Genomic DNA, 20,223 nt, shown 5'->3' on the forward strand with positions numbered 1-20,223 from the left:
TCCATGCCATCACCCTGGTGAATGAATACAGGGGTACATACTGTAATACTTCCAACCATTCCCATAGATAATGTCAGAAAGGAAGACAACACACCATTGAGTGAACAAAAATTAAGCTAATACTTTTGTACGTCCAGCAATGTCCAAGAAGTACCCCATGACGATTGATCCAGTTCTCTATTTTCCTGTCCTCATTGTTTCCATTCATTCAGCCAATCATGCAAGAGGGCTACTGGGGGAAGCCATCCCTGGTTACCCCAACTGAATGCCATAACAGGAGCTCTGCCTAACTGGGTGTAGCTCCTGTTATTACGCAGAGAAAAGCGGGTGACGCTGGATTGAACATTGTGGGACATCTGCACATTGATGTAGCTAAATATTTATATTTATAAAAATAATTATCAAGAATTTTATACCTGTGGATTACTTATTCTTAAAAGGGAGTCACACTTTTAGGTTCGTGGCACCCATATTTGTAAACAGCAAAGGATTAGGGTCACAGGAAAGTAGCTGTTACCCTGGTACTACAGCCGCAAAGTCATCCTTATGCACATTTCATGTGATAAGGGAATAACCATTCACCATTTTGGTTATCATGGGATACTTTGACCATGTAATTATCTTTTGTCATTTGCATAACTGTCCACGAGAAAGGATGTTTAATTCCCAGTTAATTTTAGGAATGATCAATAAATGTAATAAATAATAGTTTCCATGGCAGAAGGGCAAACAATAAAACCTGTACTGCTCCCTAATATTGGTTTTCATTGGAGAAGTGCCCCCTTACATTGATAGTCAGGGGGGAAAGGAAAGAATTTTATTGGTACCTAGTAGGGAACAGACACAATAATTTGTGGGTCAATAAAAAAAAAAACACCTTAACTTTATGGTCAATAGTTAAAATCCCCTCTCACATTGGTGGCCAGTGGAAAATAGCACTTTACATTGGAGGTCACTGAAGAATGTACCCTTAACAACCTCTAGAGAACCAGAAATACCAAAATCAAGATGGAGAGACAGCAAAAGAGCAATTAAAATGTGCAACAGAAAATTAATAAAATGTGAAACTATTTTTAGGTTTATGCTATGGGTAAAGCTTACTGAAGACAAACTATAAATCCCCCCGATAGTAAAATTGCCAATATTTCCTAGTGTGGCACCTCTCTGCAACCTGGTTACTTTGTACGGCTGCTGCCGCCACTGACCTGATGACGGTAAGATTGTCCCAGTACACACAGCGCACAAGATGATGGCCAGCCGGACGGGAAACTAAGCTCTAGCCATGATGTCTTTGGATCTAATCGTCAGCTCCTCTGACCAGCAAATATAACACCTGCAGACCTGGGTGGACAAAATATAAAGGAACATCCACATCCAAAAATGTGAAGATAGAAGTAAGTGTTGCAAATAGGTAAAAAGTTATTAAATATAAACCATAAACAAATATATGTAAAATATTACATAAACTATATTTGTAATTTTAGGCTTGATTTGTTCCTAAAGAAGCGGACCCAGGTCTGAGAAACGTGTTGAACCTTTAAGGCTATCTAGAAAATAACAGACCAACTTGTTTGAATACCTACTTGGTTTTATAGAATTTAACTCCTTTTTAAATTGTATTTTTTGTTGAATAAATTATTGAACTTTTATTAATGTTGAGCTTTGTATACAGAATCCCTTTAAAGTCCCAAGGTTATTGACCCACCCAAAGAAAAGTAAATATTTTATATGTATTTATTAGGAATGTGGCATATGTTAAATTATGTTGTTTATTAAGAGGAAGAGCCTATAAAAGGATTTGAAGTACACACATATGAGTGGCTGATCCAAGGTGGGTGGGCATGTAAAAACATGTCTCACCTATGGGAAGGCGGGAGAACTCATTATTTCCAGTTCAGCTCTGGCTGCATCAGAACAAAAGCTCCGATGCAACGGAATCAATAGCAATAACAATAAGGCATCCTTAGCAGTATATGGTATATTCCCACCCTAATATGGTTACAAAAAGGGCTTGAAGCTAAATGCTTTGTTTAATCCTGGTGGATATTTGGCTTTTAGTGATAAAATCCACTTGGTTTCTTATTAAAGTAGGATTTTATCTAAATTTCCTCCTCTAGATTTGGGAGGAATGTATTCAAGGGTGACAAATTGTATATAGTCAGTGTCAAATTGGTGTGTTGTACCAACATGTAAACAAACAGGTGTTAATATTTTCCCATTTTTATTTGTATAAATATGCTCATATATAAGGTGTGGAAACTTTTTTTAGTTATTCCTACGTAATATCTCCCACATCTGCAAGTAATGAGGTAGATAATGCCTTTTGATTTGTGTGTTGATCCATTGGGTAATATCAATGCTTGGTTCTCATATATCCAGTTGCATTGTTTACAATGTCAACATTTAAAGGTACCTTTTGGCCTGCTAGTTTTTTTGATATTCAGTGTCCATTGGGTCATAGTGACTATGGACCATAGAGTCCTTTAGTGATCCAGACTTTCTAAATGTAATCTGTGGTTTATCATGTATATGTGTTGTAATATTGGGGTCTCCTAGGAGAACATTCCATTGTTTTGATAATATTGTTTTTACATTTGTATGGTTTTAGTTGTAACGTGCAATTAGATGGACTTACCATTTGTTTTGGGTTTTTTGTTTGGTGAATCAGATTGTCTCTTTTCAGTGTGTTTGCTTTGTGGTATGATTTTTTCAGAAGTTTTTTGCTATACCCTTTGTTTAATAGTCTGAAAGTCAATGCTTTGGCTAAACGGAATGCTTTTAAGTAGAGGTTTAAGATGAGAGCTCTGGCATGTAAAATCGTGTTGCCCGCCATCTCCTTCCTAAAGAGGGTGGTGGTAATTCTGTGGTCGTCCGTGATCATGATGTATACATCTAGGAAAGGCACTTTATTTTCATGTGAGTACATTGTGAATTTTAAATTGAAATTATTGAAAATAAATTAAACAAATCCTGAATAGTTTCAGTGGAGTTTGTCCAGATTATTAAAATATAATCGATATAGCGACGCCACAAAAAGATATGGGGTCGAAATATTGCAAAATTGGGGTCTGAGAATAATACTTTTTCCCACTCGCCCAGGTATAGGTTGGCGTACGATGGGGCACACTTTGTCCCCATCGCCACCCCCTGGATATGTAGGTAATGTTTGTGTGTTATATGTGAAGACAATCCTGGTGAGGATGTATTTAAATAGGCTTAATATGAAGTTGTTGTATTTTCGATGTAGAGGGTTATTGGTCTCAATTACTGACCTGATGGTTTCTAGTCTCAATGAATGGGGGATGCAATTATATAGTGACTCTACATCAATGGTTACTAACCTTGAGTTGGGGAGTATTTTTAGGTCTTGCAGTAATTGGAGTAATTGTATGGTGTCCCTAAGGTATGATGAAAGATTAGATATATAGGGTCCGAGGAATGTGTCTACTAAATCGCTCGCATTTGAAGAAATGGAGTCAATTTCAGACACTATCGGGGGTCCGGAGGGGTCCCTGGGGTTGGTTCCAAAGATATTCTTTGGTTTTCATATCAATTGTGCGTGTAGGGAATCCTGATTATATTATCCAGTAATATTCATCATCAAAGGTATTAATTGTTTTTAGGTCTATTGGCTGGTACCAGTCTGAATTATTACGATTTTGTAGCACATAATTACTATGTTACTGCCTTTGTCGGCTGGTTTTATAATGATTGGGTATTTTAGAGTTTTTTTAGGGCCTTTTCTTGTGTTTTGGAAAAATTGGAAAGAGGGCGCATTTTTCTAAAGTCACATTCCAAAATCTCTTTAGTTACTAAGTTGACAAATGTTTGAATAAAGGAAACATATGAGAGAGGTGGATATAAGGTAGATTTGGGTCATTTGACAGGAAGAATTGTATTATTCTCAACGTGGGTTCTATCATGAGATGGCTCCATTATATCTGACTTACTGTTGTTTTCATTGAGTAAGTCCTGGATCTTGAGATTTTTAAGATCGTTATGATCTTGTGGTACATTGGGTTTGGAGGTACTTTCAAACATTAATTTTAGAGTCAAGTTTCCTGCAAACAAGTTTAAATATTTGATTAGTTCAAATTTCTTTACTCTCCCCGAGGGACAGAAGGACAGACCCATTTTAAGGACGTCTTCTTCCTCCGGACTTAGTTGGTAGGAAGATAAATTTATAATTTCTAAATTGGGTTTTTGTTTGGGATCTTCGAGAAAAAAACTTTGGATTGTCCCTTTTTACCCCTTTGGGGATAGTATTTGTGTGTGTCTTGGGTGTGTGTCTTTGGGATAGCTCCAAATGTAAATGTTGCCTGGTGTAGGGAGGTTCGAGTAAATGGTACAAAGTCTGGTGAAGTTGAGAGTGAGGGTATTTGATCTGGGGTAGTGAGGCTGGACAGATTACTGACTACTTGGATGACAATCAAAGTGTCAAATTCTGGGGTACTGTGGGTAGTGAAGGTGCTATTGGCAGATACGGTTTCAGTGACTAAGTTAGGTGCCGTGGGAGTGGGCGACCTTGGTGGAAATAGTGAGAGTGTTTCAACTGTGAGAGATGGTTTTGATATTGTGTCTTGCTGTGTGTGATCACTAAGGTCACTTTTGTAAGATTTTTTACCGTGTTTGGTCACCTGTGTTGTTTGATGTCACTTGTACTGTGGCTTGCATGTATATACCTGAGCCTATCATTATATGTATACCCTTATGGGCTGTATTACTATTGTATTTCATGGCTGCACAATATATACCTGTGTCAACATTTAAATATATATGAACTTAAACTAGGTGAAATCAATAGGCAATGCACAACAGCCAATGAAAAATCATGCATGGGCTTCTTTGGTTTACTATAGCACCTCAATATAGTCTATGTACCATACCTTTTTCTTTCAATGCAGGTCTATTGGAAAGGTGTCCAAAAAGGCATTGCACACACCAACACGTATTATTTACACTGATGTGCTTGCTAATTGTGAATCGGGCCTTTAACATGACCATCCTTCGCCTTTTCATCATGCTTGCTTATGAAAGGAAGGTGTCAGATACTGTGCGTTACATGTGTTTGTACTCCAGGTCACGCCATACAGACACTAGTCTAATAGTCTGAGCTCCTCTTCCATACACCTTTCTACTTCAACACAAAAGGATAATACAGCAAAAGTCATCACCGACTGCATTAAGGAACACAGCAAGTCAGTTCTACACCAAAACAACATGGCCTTCACCAAAGGGCGACACAAGAACTTACACAAAACCGTTTGACCAAGAAGATGCTTCGATATGAAGACAATTCTGCAGCCAACCTGTCATAACCAAACTATTTTTTTAGTAATCAATCATGGACTCGATGTGGAACCATCTAACATATTGATAAATATGTACACAAATCGAGATATGTGCATGAACTGACAATCTAATCCTTTGGGAATTCAGATCTTTTTCTCATGTGAAAGATTGGAATGCCATTGGAATGGCATAATATTGTATGTATTGTGATATGTTTTGAGTTCATCAATTGGACTGGTGGATTGAGCACAAAATTGGCAGCAGATCTGCTTGCTTGCAAATGACTTGTGCTGTATTTCCCGAGTCCTAGGACTTAGTTTGCAGAGATGAAGACCACAGGGTGTCTAAGACAGTCGGTCAATGGGTCTTATTGGCATCTTCAGGCAATGAGCCTGCTGTAATGTTCTTCAATAAAACTTTAGAGTTACACAATTGGGAAGGACTGGGGAAAAAACTGCAGAGCAATATGCTTTAACGTCAGGATTTCAGTTTTCTCTTCCAAGAGGTTTAATCATCATTTAGAACAATGGGTGGAGAAGAACAATTACAGCTTTTGTGCTCCAGTCATCACTTTCTACTACATAGGATTTAACTTTCACTTTGAGACCCTTCGACAGAAAGAATGTCCATTATCTTGAGGCTTTATTTGGGATGTCAGGGTTAGGTTACAAAACAGCAAAGGAGGGGGTGAATTAAAGTTAGAATCATTTAAAGGAGGACAGGGTGGGCAATGGACTTATGCAGTCCGGTTTTACTGTTGCTGGTGACTTGTCCTGGCCCTGATCTACTGGAAATGAAAGTAGATCAACCCATCCCATCTGGAATTAAAGACCATTCAGCCATTTTTTTGTTTGATGTTGGATAAATTAAGGAAAAATATAAGCTTGTTGTGTTTGTTTTGTCATCTGTGTTCTTGCATGGTTCAAAAAACAACAAAAATGGCTGAATAGCTGATTGGGTTTTAAAGCCAATCTCTAGTAGCCTGCTTGAAAGCCATCCATAGATCCTCGTATTAAAAACAGCTGCATTTCTTCTTATGTTCTAACTTATGTTTTTAGAAATCTTCTTTTAAATCCCAGCAGCCTGTGGGAAGAAATTTACTGGCATGGCACCGCATCTCATGTGCACAGGGAATCATTTTCCTATAATTCCATGGGAATGGGTTATGGTAGGGTTTTCAAACGTTACCAAGTCCCACCAACAGTCCATGTCTTGTAGAATCCCAAACAGGTAGGTTGTACCACACATGTGGCAATGAGGTTACCTGCAAAATATGTTGGTGGGACTTGAAGACAGGTTTGGGAGACATTGGACTAAGAGATGCCAATGGATGCTGAAATCAGCTAAGTCAGTGTTACTTAACCTTGAAAAAAACTTTCAGCTCTTTAGGCCCCCCTGTTATAATTACTATATCCACAGCTCACAGTTCATAAGATGTGATAGTCACTGGGAAGAATGCTTCTTACATTGCTGGCCATTGAGAAGAATGTCACCGTTACAGATAGCCAAAAAGATCATTGGTACCTGAACTGAGAAATTCAGATTGCTCATGGCTGAAGGAAGTTCCAGAGAAACACTGATATAGCGGGATAAACATGGCTTTAGGAGGACTGGGTTCGATTATGCTGTAGTCCATCAGCCTGAGGTAAGGTCATTGTAGAGCCTTGGGTATCTAATGCCCTAGTCTGCTAATGAAACAGTGAAGCAGTGTTCAACCAAGAGATTTTTTTAAGAGTGGGAAGAAATTGTAGGTGGGTGGCAGCCCCTGTAATATAACCCAACTCTTTAGTAACTACCCGAACACAGCCGGGTGGTCACTGAAAAATGCCGGGTGGTGCACCCAGTTAAAAGGGACCTGGGAGCACACTGCAACAGTGTCACCAGAAGAAGATGATATCCTATAAAAGTCATAAGGTAACACGGGAGTTCAGCTTTGCACATTTAATTCAAGATTTAATATCTGGCCCATTAAAAATACATTTTTGGGATGGGATAATACAACGCTATATTAGGGTTACAGGCTTTGCTGCTCACCCAAAGTGACCCTGTTGTCAATGATACCAAACCAGATGTTCTATGCCACTTTCTCACAGCGGCTATCATCCCTAGAATGTGGAAACAATCTGCAGCGCCTTCCATGAGAGACTGGCTAATTGAGCTGGAAAAGATACAGCACATAGAACAACTTGTCGTAGAGGACAAAGACCTGATAGAAAAATACAAAATGACATGGTCAGCTTGGGATTGGTTTAACAAATCACCCCAACGCCAGGTGTTATGGCTATAGCGATATATCTATTTTACTGGGCGCTGGGGGTGCGGATTTACTCCCCTATTGCAACAACACGATAGCTCCTATTTGTAGCCCCAACCCAAAACATCTGTTTATACCCCGCCTTCCCTTACCACCCCAGAATGCTAAGGCTACTTGTTATGGGATTATTGATATGGGAATGTAACTCTATAACAAAGCAAATTGACTCTCACTGAAAGGAACATAGGCCGGGCGACACATGGTTGAAAACACAATGTGGAGGGAAACCACTTTTATGTTACACACACAAATGATCACCTTTCATAATATTACTGAGAAATGGCTCTCACACACAATGATATTTTTTGTTTATCTGCAATAAGTAAACAATGTAACTATTGCCATCATCCATGCGTTTTATCTGAAACAGAGGTAACATGTCTTCCCCTCTTTTTACGCCGATTCTACCTCTCTAACTTCTCTTGTTGGTCCCTTCAGACTTATATGGTTAAAGTGTACCTAAACTCAGAATTTTCACTTTACATAAAAGGTAGACAACCCTTTTATGTAGAGTAAAAATTCTGTCTGTTTTTGGATACAGGCAGGGGTCCTGGTCAGAAGGGAAAGAAAATCTGCAATAAAATCCTGACTATAGAAAGGAGCATGACCCATTCATCTTTAATGACGATTATCTATCTTCCACGTGTGGGATTGTTTTATCGCCAGGCACGTCTGAACCTAACCTTAGAGATACATTGGGATTGATTTTACTCCCTGAAAGTTGCAAGGTAAAAGTTTTACCTGTGCAGTACTCTGTAAGATGAACCCTTTGTCTTCCTCCTAAGAATTATCAGTCACTTCCTGTGCTTGGACACTCCTGTGTAGGTGTAGTGTAAGATGTAAGGCACCGCTGCCTCCGGATCTGGGATGAGATTTGGGGAGCTCACTAATGTGCTAGTTACTTGAGACAAACATGTACCTGAGGACCTGCAATGCAAGGATCTCCCTGCTTCATGCATTCTGTGGATCTACGCTTCCATCACCACTCCTGCTGCTTCTTGCATCAGTAATCAGTCTGATATGAGGAAGGAAAGGCACTCCTCCACCTAGATGGCCACAGAACATGGTGAATTAACAAAGGAAGAGATTAACTGCACAGAAACCATGAGAAATATCAGGATCTTTTTGTCATATTTCATAGTACAGGGCCCCTTTCATAATTCAAATCTTTATACTGAGTGCAATAATGTTTATACGCATCCATAAGACTGTCACTTCCTGCTAGCGAAATGATCCAATATTGTGGTTAGTACAAACTGACAAGCATGAATAAAGGCGCTTGAGAGCGCCACCTTGTGGCTGGATAAATAACTGCACAATATTCATATTTCTATTCACTCAAATACAAAACATAAGTCAACGCTACAATAATTGGAAAGAGCACACGTGTAAAATATAGAGTCTATTTAATGAAATGACACAACTAAAAAATGTTATTGCATACAGGTTTCCAGTTTTATTTATATAATATGGAATAATCTGCAGTCGTTTTACACAGAACATAAACCATTCTTGTCTAATGTTCCCGCAGCACACAAACACATGGGGACCGTTCTGAACAGTTTGCTTCAATTAACAGAAAAGAAAAGAAACTTCCCCAAAAGAAAATTCTCCTTCTAGATATCTGTGGCCGTCTGCTACGCCTATGCAGAGGAACTGGCCAACTATGGCTCCCACACAATGGTGACCGGGATGCGTCTCCCAATTCACCAGCGTGCCTTGTCTTTGCGTCTAGCCAGTGTTCAACCCAGAATTTTTTTCATGCCGGGTGGGAAGAAATTGTAGGTGGGTGGCAGCCCCTGTAGTGTAACCCACCCATTCAGTAATCACCCAAAAGCAGCCAGGTGGTTACTGAAAAGTGTCGGATGGTGTGCCCAGCTAAAAGGGGCTAAAGAGAACACTGGATCTAGTATTTGGCAAATGCTGGATCGTGCTTCAGTCTCCTTGGATTCCAGTGATCAGAGTTCCTGTGTGCTCAGCAGCAGTAGCCATTATTAAAGGTTCCCCCCATCATTTCCATTATGCATTTGGGTGCATGCACCCTCTGTATCCCTCTCCGAATTACTAGGGCCCGGCTTTTATAATAAAGCTCCACCAAAGGCGGTACCCACTGTCCAGCAGCAGATATCGGTGTTCTCCCTACAAAAGAGGTGGCATCCTCTGTATCGTGACCCATCAGTAACCATCCAAGAACAGCCAGGTGGTAACTAAAAAGTTCCAGGTGGTGAGCCCTGCTAAAAGAGGCCGGGGAGAACACTGAAAAATTATACGGTATGAAGTCTGGCCCCAGGAAGAGCAAAGCTACAGAGGAAGTTGAAAATGAATTACAGATTCACTTGGAGCCCCAGCATCTACCAAGAAGTACCACATCCAGGTGGATCTATGCACCTCAATACTATTATTATCTTACTAAAGCGTTCCATTCAGAAATCAATTGAGTCAAATGATCACATTGATGTTTGAACCACATTGAACAATTCATCCTGGTGGTAAAATCTGAAATCAGAAGTGTCAAATGTTCACTTTAAATGGATCTGGTCCAAGATGGAAAAACAATTGCCAATACATAGCAAATGTTTTTTAGGGAATCCATTCCAGGTTTGCTGGATGACCCAGGTTCTCCCATAATAGTATCTATCCCAGTCTTGGGGATCTTTAATAAATGAGGTGGGAGGTGTCCAGAGAATCTTTACCCAGATATGGGCTTAAAACAGGATTCTGCTGACCCAAATTTCAACATAGGACAACAATGCCTGTATGCACAGCCCCGAAGGCTGTTTGGAGGACCTGTCTTCTGAGATTCAGCCAGCCCTGTGTCCTATAGTCGGACACTCATACAGCAGTGTCTACTCACAACTAGTCAGCTCATCTCTACATAAAGGCAAATTTCAAAATAAGTGCTAAAGTTTTACAGAGTTCATGTCAGAGCCACTCCAGCAGCCTCAGCCTTGGTACAGCCTGGTCCAGGACCGGTGAAGAGGCTGCTATAGGTTTAGTCCTTGTACAGGAAATATAGAAGCGATGATCACCAATCTCATGACTGGAACTGCAGATCTGCACCATTTCCTGTCCGCTTATAGATCATCATGATTACAGGACTGTGCATATACATCACAAGACTGTCCATTCCAAGAGTTTCCAGAACCGCAGGGGTGCTCCTGGTCTAGCCGAGAGCAATGATTCTGTGTTATTACACTGTAAGGATATTTTAGGATTGTAAAAATAATCCATATATAACACTAGAGGACAACCTAAAGACTGGTCCATTATATGGTTCGCAGGAGCTTCAATGAATTAGCTCATTAGGATCATCAGTTTCATGAACACTGCAACGATTCTCCTAAATAAGTCCATCATCCCCACCACAGAAGTGTCCTTGAATCAGTTCATGGATAACAATGTAGTGTTGTCACGGGATCAGTCTATTTATTAGACAATAGGGTGGTCATGGGATCATCTAATACCGTAGTGATGTACCTATACTGGTCAATATTCAGCAGTAAAGAGGTTGTGCCCGTTTCAGTCCTTTTTCAAACATTTCAGGATAGACGGTCCACAAAAATAACAAGGCAACAAGGTAGTGCAATCCATCCAGGAACTGACACCTGGAAAAAAACAATACGAATGGTGAGAGATGTGGACAGAGGGAGAAGATGGGGGGGTGAGAGCTCTGGACGGAGACAGAATGGGGTGCAGAGGTGAGAGCTGCAGATGGAAAGAACAAAAGGTGTAGAGGTGAGAGCTGTGGCTGGAGAGAAGAAGGGTGCAAAGATAGAGAGAAAGAAGGTGTGAGCTTGAAGGAGGGTGCAGTGGTGGAAGCTGTAGTTGGAAAGAAAGGATGCAGAGGTGAGAAGCGTTGTTCAGAGTTAGGAACTCTGGATGGAGAGGGGTCAGCTGTAGATGGAATGAAGGGGGTGTAGAGGCGAGAGCTGCGGATGGATAGAAAGGAGGGTTCCGAACTGTGCACAAAGAGAAGGTGTAGAGGTAAGAGCTATGGATGGCAATATGAGGGATTCAGAGGTAAAAGCTTGGGATGGAGAGAACAAAGGTGTAGACCAGGGGTGCCCAAACTACGGCCCACAGAGCTGCCGGATCTGGTCCTCTCCTCGTCTCGCTGTGGATGGGGCATGCACATCTATGTTTCTCTATCGAGATCATGCTGAGAGGGAGCTTCGTGAGCATGCTCAGTGTGAGCTCCCCAAGAGATGGTTAACTAAAATTATTTTCAGGCCCCTAAGCATAACAAGTTGCCAGATACTGGGTCACAAGCATAAAATTCTAATAACAATCAGGGATTTTTTCACATTAAGGGGGGCTATTTCAAGACCAGGGTCCACAAATTGAGTTTGCATGTTTGGGACCCCCTGGAAGTCATTCTCATGGCAAAGAAAATGTGGGTACTTGGTAATTGTCTGTCAAGACTGTGTTCAGGTTGCAGTGCTTTTTTACCCCTTCCTCATGCCATGGAACCCTGCCTAGGGGGGAGACACTCCGTTCCACTCACTGCCGCCTGGAGTTAAATCTGCAGACGCTGTGGTGCGAGGAACTGAGAAGGTGGCGAGTTGCCTGTTACACTTAGCTGCCCATTTACCTTCTCTGAACCCCACTTTCTCTGGAACGGGGGGGATGTTGGCAACTGGAAATGGGGGAGCCCGTAGGAAACTCCCCTTCCCTATTAAATGTTATACCCATCATATCATGCCTACCCAGTTACACATAGCTATACCCCTACTCACTATGAACCCCAATTTCTCTGTAAGTAAAGGGAAATGTGACTGCAAGTGGGTAACTCCCCCTAAAATTTCATCACTCCGGCACCATCACAAGATACAAAAAACTATAGCTGTCGTACCATGCTACCCTGTCACACATAGCTGGCCACTTACCTTTTGTGAACTCTAGAGGAAGGGAAATGAAGGATAAATGGAGGACTCCTGTGGCTACCCCCCTCCCCACTAAAATTTTATCACTCATACCCTACCATGGTACTCTGTCACAAAAAAATGTCTGCTTTTGTTCTCCAAATCCCAATTTCTCCTGAAAGGGGAGCTGTAGGTATATTAAAATGTAGGATAAGTGGCTAACCCAGACTAAACCTGTCATTCGGGGCCATCCTGTCACACATATCTGGCCACTTACCTTCTGTGAACCCTAATATATCTAACAGGAAAGGGGAGATGTCGGGACCTGATGATGTAGCAGTAAGAACATGTCCCCTTGGCTATGTGCCACATGAATTGCATTTCCCTGGGAGTATCTATTGCACGGGGTACAAATTTAGCAGCCCCCATAACTGGCAGGACCATTGTATGGTGTAGTTGCTGCTCTGTGGTACAGGAATGGTGAGCGGGGAGCAATATATGACCGGCAGCATTGTATGATAGCTTTAGTTTTGTATCTTTCAATAATAAAATGAGCATTAAATGGTGAGAGCAGAGATTCTTGATTTGTCCTATGTCTTTTATTTGGTGCATGTACATAATACATAACTAAAAACATTTAAATTTAATTTAATTTTCAATTAAAATCATTCTAGTTTTAAATATACAACTTTAAAGTTTGTTTGCATTGTGGCCCGCAGGTTTTATCTCAGTGTCAACAGCGGCCCCCAGATGAAAAAAGGTTAGGCACCACTGGTGTAGACGTAAGAGCTGTGGATGGTGAGAAGGTAGATGAGCTCAGGGATGGGTACAGAAATATAAAGGAACTATGGGGATTAAACTATAAAAGCCAACTTTAAAGCTAAAGTAAATTCGGGAGGGGAGCATGTTAGGTTTGGGTTAGAAGGTCTTTTTATGGCAGTCTGATTGCACTGGATAGATCTTACTGTTCCCTACCTATACGGAGTCCAAGTATACAAAAAAAAAAAAAACTCCAGCAGAAACTTTTAATATTGTCTAAAACATTCTGCCCTAATGCTTGGACCGAACCTTAATGCACCCCAACCAGTCCCAAAAAGAGCACAAAAAAATGGATCGACTTGGGCCTAAGGAAGACAAGCTTTGGGGAAAATGGTTGACTGATGTGAGGTTTTTTCTTATTTAACAACAAACATTTACCTCTCACCTCTACAGCCTAATGTGGTATTAACATGCGATACAGGACCTGGGTGCCATGCTAGTCATCTCAGAACAAAGAATAACATACCTCTTGTGTCTCTTAGTCTCGCATAAACTGAAATATTATCCATAGAAAATCTTCAAAATAAATTTCAGGCAGACCGTCTTCACATTAAAGAGTTTCTGGGGAAGAAAAATAAATTGTTAGAAATAATCACTGGTGGCAGAACAGATATTCCAGTGCGGCTTCTGACAGTTTGCACCTTGCCAGCAACAGACATCACTAATCCAGCTCATGAAGAACCATTGTTTGAGGGTGATAGCTGGAGGTATTGAATCAATCTCGGCCGCCCCCATTCATTCTCTATGGGCTATATGTAGTGTAGAAAGCAGTGCAATGGCGTGGGGACGCCGCACCTCAAACTCACTGCCAGTGTAAACATGAGTATAATTATAAATTGTAATAAGGAAATCTTTATCACCGTTTTCCCCATTTTATTGGTATTACAACGGTGCTGACAAGCCCTTTATATAATAGTAAATGTATTGCGACAGGTCCTCTTAATGAAGACAATGTGGTCTACTTACACACGTCTTAATTTTCATCTGATAATCGCTTCAGGGCCGATATCTGACATGTGTACAGGGTTCATCCGACATCCTTCATGGATCTATTCTGGCAGAACAAGGAAAGGCAAACAACCGCAGTGAAGGGGAGAGAGCACAGCGGGGTGCTGATTGTTTGTTCTCCCTTCTCTGTAGAACAGAACGGTGCTGTATGTACAATGCTTGTTCATGCATCTTTCAGTCATTTGGTTGTTGGAAAGATCCTTTCCAACGACAAAAGCCTAACGTGTGTACCCAGACTAAGCCTCGGCAATCAAGACTGAATGGGAGCACAGAGGCTCTGGGAGCTCCTTCTGCGCATGCCCTAATATTGGACATGCGCAGAAGGGTCATTTTTTCTAATAAGGGAAAGAGCTGCCGATCTCATGCAAGAGCAATGAGATCGGCTTCCTTTTTTTTCCCCCCTTTACAGCGGGCTACATTACCGGATCTTGCACCTGCACATTGCGAGATCGAGTGACGTGCCAAGAAGACAAGAAGAAGACAGAAGGGAGGACTAAAGATGGCAGCGCTTGGCGCTTTCTCAGCGCTGGGACGAAGAGGAATTCCAGGATGACGCCGCACCGGATGGCGGGAAGGACCAGCGCCATCGAGGAATCTGCAAGATTAAAGTGTTTTTTTTTATGTTTAGTTCTGCTTTAAGAGATTTTCCTTAACCAATTCGTTTTTCTAATTCTGCATATTCCAGGTGATTGTTAAAAAGCATGATGGTTGGTCAGCGATAAAACTAGCATGAGGGTGGTCAACCTGGTAGCCTTCGTATCCCTCTCTTGGCAGGTTTGTCTTTGTGACTGCCCCTATTAAATGTCTTTTGGATTCCAGGAGCTCCCTGCTTCTGGCATCCCTGGGCTTCATAGAGGGATCTTGGAGAATCCCAGGGTCCAAATTCGATAACATACTGTACAGGATGGTGTTCACAAAGGATTTAGGATTCTCCACATTTCCAGGATTCAACAAGTTGACCCACTTAGATAAGGCAAGCCCACTGAATGTCTGGGAGTAGGGAAGTCTGACCCCTCATATGACCCAAGATCACCTGCATGCAGTCTATTAGGAGACTTTTTGGTGTTTAAAGTCATTAAAGAATGAAAAAAGTTTATAATTTCCAGACATGTATATCCAGTTTGTCACCCGTAACTGATAAGGAATCCTGCCTACTCATTCAATGGCAGACTGAAAGATGACATTACAAAAACATTAATTTGTGTCTTGATCACACTGTACAAGGACTAGAATACCACTTACAAGAGAAGTAGTGTTCGATCACCCTGGCGCGGACATCCTGAGCGTTTCCCTTTGGGGGTGGCTGAAGCTCTGGCAATGCCCAGCCTGCATCTCCTCCTCTCCTGCAATGGGGAGATTTCCCCAGCCTGCATCTCCTCCTCTCCTGCAATGGGGAGATTTCCCCAGCCTGCATCCCCTCCCCTCCTGCAATTGGGAGATTTCCCCAGCCTGCATCTCCTCCCCTCCTGCAATTGGGAGATTTCCCCAGCCCACGTCACGTCCTCTTTTACAATGGGTACATTACCCCACAGTGGTCTGCGTCTCACCCCCTCCTACAATTCCCTACAGTGGTCCCCCTCCCTTACCCTCCAACGATGGGTAGATTATCCATAGCAGTCTGCCGCGTCTCCTCCCTTCCTACGATGAGTAGATTACTTAACAGTGGTCTGCATCTCCTCCTCTCCTACAATTGGAAGATTTCCCCATACCGCGTCTTCTCGTCCCCTTTGATCGGCGTCCCCTCCCCTCCTACAATGGTGAGGTTTCCCCAGCTTGCATTTCCTCCCTTCTGACAATGGTGTCTGTCTAACAAAGGGGATAAAGACATCCCCCCCCAATTAATTTGTGCCTCTGCCCCTCACACTATGGGGTGATTGTAGGGAAAACAGAGGTTTCATTTGCACCACAGACTTACCCAATAGCCAGCCACCACTAAGCCTGCCATTCTCAAACCCCTCGTACACCGAGGACTGTCTCAGGATGGAGGAATTCTGGGAACTCCCAGGAAAGGCAGAGAAGAGGCTGAGAATTTTGCAGTTGCTGTCCACAATCATCTGCACGTTGACCGAATGGTAACCCTCCTTATTCCTGTAGATTTCCTCTCTCTCGTGAGGAGCCGACACAGCAATGTGCATACAATCCAGAGCCCCCATAACGTGTGGGACCCCGGCCACTTCATAGAAGTCACTTTTCAGTTTCTGCCAGCCAGCCTTGTCTTTGGGAAAGCTGATAAAGGTGTGAACGTGTTTCTTCAAGGCCTGAATAACCGGCACCAGGAACCGAGAGAATGTGGATTGTGAGACGCCGCCAATGGCCGATGCTTTGGTTTGAAACGATCCGGAAGAGAAGAAGTGCAGACAGTTTAACAGTTTCACGATGCCGGGGATGGCATGACTTCTCTGAGTCAGCGGGTCAATGTCAGATCTTATTAACTCATACAAGTCTATAATGGTGCTTTTGGTGAGTCGGAACCTTTCCAAGACTTCCTCGTCGGTCAGTCCTTCCATCCCTGTGCGCTCTCTGAATATCCGAGGCCGTCTGATACCCAGCACCTGCGGCTTTGGTGCTGGGGGGCGCTTTGGCTTAGGCCGAGGTTTTTCTACAGGCGGAGGCCTAAGGTTCTTCTTCGGTTTCGGCTGAGGTTTTTCATTCTTTTCGTTCTCCTGGACTTGGAGTAAGTACAGCATGACTGGCCCAAAGGCCTCCATGGTTTCTGTTAGTGAGCGAAACGCCAAATGTCACCTCACTATCTCCACTCCATAAATGAAGAAATAAACATGATTAATGGATGACGAAGATCCCACAACTCCTTAGGATTGCATACCATCCCAGAAATCCTTGCCAATGTACTCCTACACTGATCCCGGCAGCAGTCCCTGCTGTTGTCACGACTTCTAAATGTCCAATGGCAGCCCTGCAAACAAATGAAAGAGTTAGGAATGGATCCGCCCGGTTCCTGGAATTCATGTCAATGCAAATTGTAATCTGAATATTCCATCTTATTATAAAATACACAAAACTGGCAACAGTATGAGAGAACTTCCAGACAATTGTGGACAATTGTGCCCCGTGGTACTAGTTTGGTGAAGGAGCTTTGTTCTGTTCCAGCATGGCTGCTGTTCCTCGTGTACAAAGCCAGCTCCGTACAGACACAGTTTGACCATTTGGTTGTGGAGGAACTTGGGACGGTCTACACAACCCTGAATGTAACGCTACTAAATACATTTAGGATGAACAGTAATGCTGATAGAAGTTAGGACGTCTTATCCTGCCCCTGACCTCACACACATTCTAATGGCTGAATGGGCTCCAAGCTTTTGTAGAAAGACTTCCCAGAAGAGTGGAGATTGTTATGGCTGCACAGGGGCCCAATTCTATATTATTGTCCTTGGTTATGAAATGGGAATCCCATAAAGGGGATGGCCATGTGCTCAGAAGATTTTGTCCATGTAGGTGAAGTATAGGAAGATGCCAAGCTGATCTCCTTAGAATCTATAGGGAGTGGAGGGGAATCATGATGGGTCAATCACCTGAAGAGGAGCAGAGGGCTGGGGAGGGAGGGCATGGTATGGATGGAGGTTACAGGAGTGTGCGTTAGCTTTAGGGCTCAGTGTACATCAAGGTAAATCTGTTTTCTGCTGGTTCAGTCAATATAAAATGCAGACACAGGTCCAAGGACCCAACGCCCTGCTGGATAGGAGAGCCTGGGGGCATGTAATTATGGGGCAGGGTATAGGTGGTACCCTGACACAAGAAAAGAGCCTGAGGACTTCTCTCAGCACAGAGGGACCTGGGGGGGACCCCGGACACCACTCCACAGAACAGGACCTGGGGGAGGGGAGGAAGACCATGGACACCTTTTGGCACAGCGGGACCTGGGGGGGACCCCGGACACTTCTTAGCAGAGTGGGACATTGGGGGGGACCCCGGACTCCTCTCAGCAGGGCAGGACATGGGGGGGACCCCAGACACTTCTCAGCAAAGCAGGAACTGGGGGAGGGGGGACCCCAGACTCCTCAGCAGAGCAGGGCATGGGGGGGGGGACCCTGGACACCTCTCAGCACAACAGGACTTGGGGGAACCCCGGACACTTCTTAGCAGAGCAGGACATGGGGGCGGGACCCCGGACACCCCTCAGCAAAGCAGGACCTGGGGGAGGAGGGACCCCGGACTCCTCTCAGCAGAGCAGGTCATGGGGGGGGACCCCCAGACACCTCTCAGCACAATGGGACCTGGGGGGACCCCCGACACTTCTTAGCAGAGCGGGACATGGGGGGGGGACCCCGGACACCTCTATACTTGCCAGAAACTGAGGGCCCCATCACCTCTCTGCAGAGCAAGGCTTGGGCCCCTTACACCCCTTTGTTGATCAGGACTGGGGAACCCAAACATTTGTGAACAAAGAGGGCCCAGAATTCCCCCTGGACTCTGTTATCTCACCCCCACTCCTGGAATAGTCCCTCCCCTGCGGAGCAGTCCGGCCCCGCGCTGCCACACCCCCCTCTAAACTAGCGGTGTCACCAGCCCATCATCCCGGCTTCCCTTCCCCATCCTGGAGCTCACACACAGCTACAATGGAGGTTCTCACCAGGCTCCCAGTACATCGTCTTGTGACAGAAACCACCCACCGCCATCTCTCACCCTTTATTCTCCCCCTGGAAGACGGCCGCAGGGATCCCTCACAGCTCCTGACATTCACCCGCCGGATTCATCCAGGTAACAAAAGATTCTCTGCGCTCGCACTGCGCATGCTTCCTAAGCCGTGTGCCTTTCATCGCGCACGCGCCGAACAGCAGCCGGGTTCCCGCGCCTGCGCACTGCCTATAGCCGAGATCGCGTCACGTGATCTAGGAGACTTGTTCTTCTGCAGCTGTGGCTTAGTGGGGCATGCTGGGATTTGTAGTCCTGCTGTAGGGCAGCAGGTTGGATATCTAGTCAGAGGACAGGATGGCTTGTAATGTCACTTTGGTTCAGCCAGTATGTAAGGACTGAATTCGCTCATCTAGTCCCCATGAGCCAACTTTGTCTAGTCAGAGTTCTGCATGCTGGGATTTGTAGGTCTATACACTGTAGAAGTGTTCAGTCATGAAAATATCCCATTGTGTGTGTGTACATTGTGCACGACCTAAAATCGCCATGAAGGACAGCTTTATGCAGCCGCCAGCGTTCCCATGGCAACCTGACAGCCACCTAACCTCACACAGAACCCGAAAGAGCGCAACGCAGTCCATGGCGGCCAGCCCGTTCTATTACATTGGCATTGCAGACATTGGCGCTTCTGGAGCTAAATCCTGTTTATTATTATTATTATTATTATTAATAAACAGGATTTATATAGCGCCAACATATTACGCAGCGTTGTACATTAAATAGGGATTGCAAATGACAGACTAATACAGACAGTGATACAGGAGGAGAGGACCCTGCCCCGAAGAGCTTACAATCTAGTAATAATAATAATAATAATGATAACACTGGCTTAGGAAGGTCAATGATCCCTGAAACGTGTCCATAGCAACTAGGGAATAGGAGTCTGTGATTGGCTGGGCTCCAGGTGGGTGGAGATTCTAAATCTTTCTGAGAACTTCATTGGTCCTATGATTGGTGGCCCTTGCTATATCACACGGCCCCATGAGCACCAATGATCGTTTCCAATGGCGACGACTCATCTTCTATTCTGGGCTTATGTGGGCATCCAGGCAATAGCATGGAAGTAGTCACCCATTGAATATTATGATCCCCGTTCAGTCTGAGGTTGGCACTGATGATGCCCGGGTCTAATGCCACTTATTGGGCAGACAGTTCTTGTAAAATCCCCACATACAGAACCAATTTGCTCCTTGCCTATCTATCATTAGCTCTTGCTCTCTGTAATTCAAGGGCCACAGAGCTGTTCTCAGTCAGCTAAGGGCCACAATACAAGTCTAT

The 20,223-nt window shown here is 43.6% G+C and overlaps 1 protein-coding gene and 1 long non-coding RNA gene across 2 annotated transcripts; both read right to left on the reverse strand.

Annotated features, from left to right (window-relative positions):
* Positions 1–10,139: 10,139 nt before the first annotated feature.
* Positions 10,140–15,615, reverse strand: LOC140328037 (uncharacterized). The gene is made up of 3 exons (XR_011920216.1): positions 15,538–15,615; positions 13,754–13,848; positions 10,140–11,211 (listed from the first exon to the last, which is right to left on the reverse strand). It is a non-coding gene; the product is annotated as an uncharacterized lncRNA (long non-coding RNA).
* A 518-nt stretch (positions 15,616–16,133) lies between these two features.
* On the reverse strand, positions 16,134–19,043 carry LOC140329669 (putative nuclease HARBI1). Its single transcript, XM_072410061.1, has 2 exons — positions 18,884–19,043; positions 16,134–17,209 (listed from the first exon to the last, which is right to left on the reverse strand). The coding sequence occupies exon 2, from the start codon at positions 17,001–17,003 to the stop codon at positions 16,134–16,136; it is 870 nt and encodes a 289-aa protein (XP_072266162.1). The 5' UTR covers positions 17,004–17,209; positions 18,884–19,043.
* Between the last annotated feature and the right edge of the window lie 1,180 nt (positions 19,044–20,223).

This window comes from Pyxicephalus adspersus, chromosome 4, assembly GCF_032062135.1.
Source record: "Pyxicephalus adspersus chromosome 4, UCB_Pads_2.0, whole genome shotgun sequence".
NCBI lineage: Eukaryota > Metazoa > Chordata > Amphibia > Anura > Pyxicephalidae > Pyxicephalus > Pyxicephalus adspersus.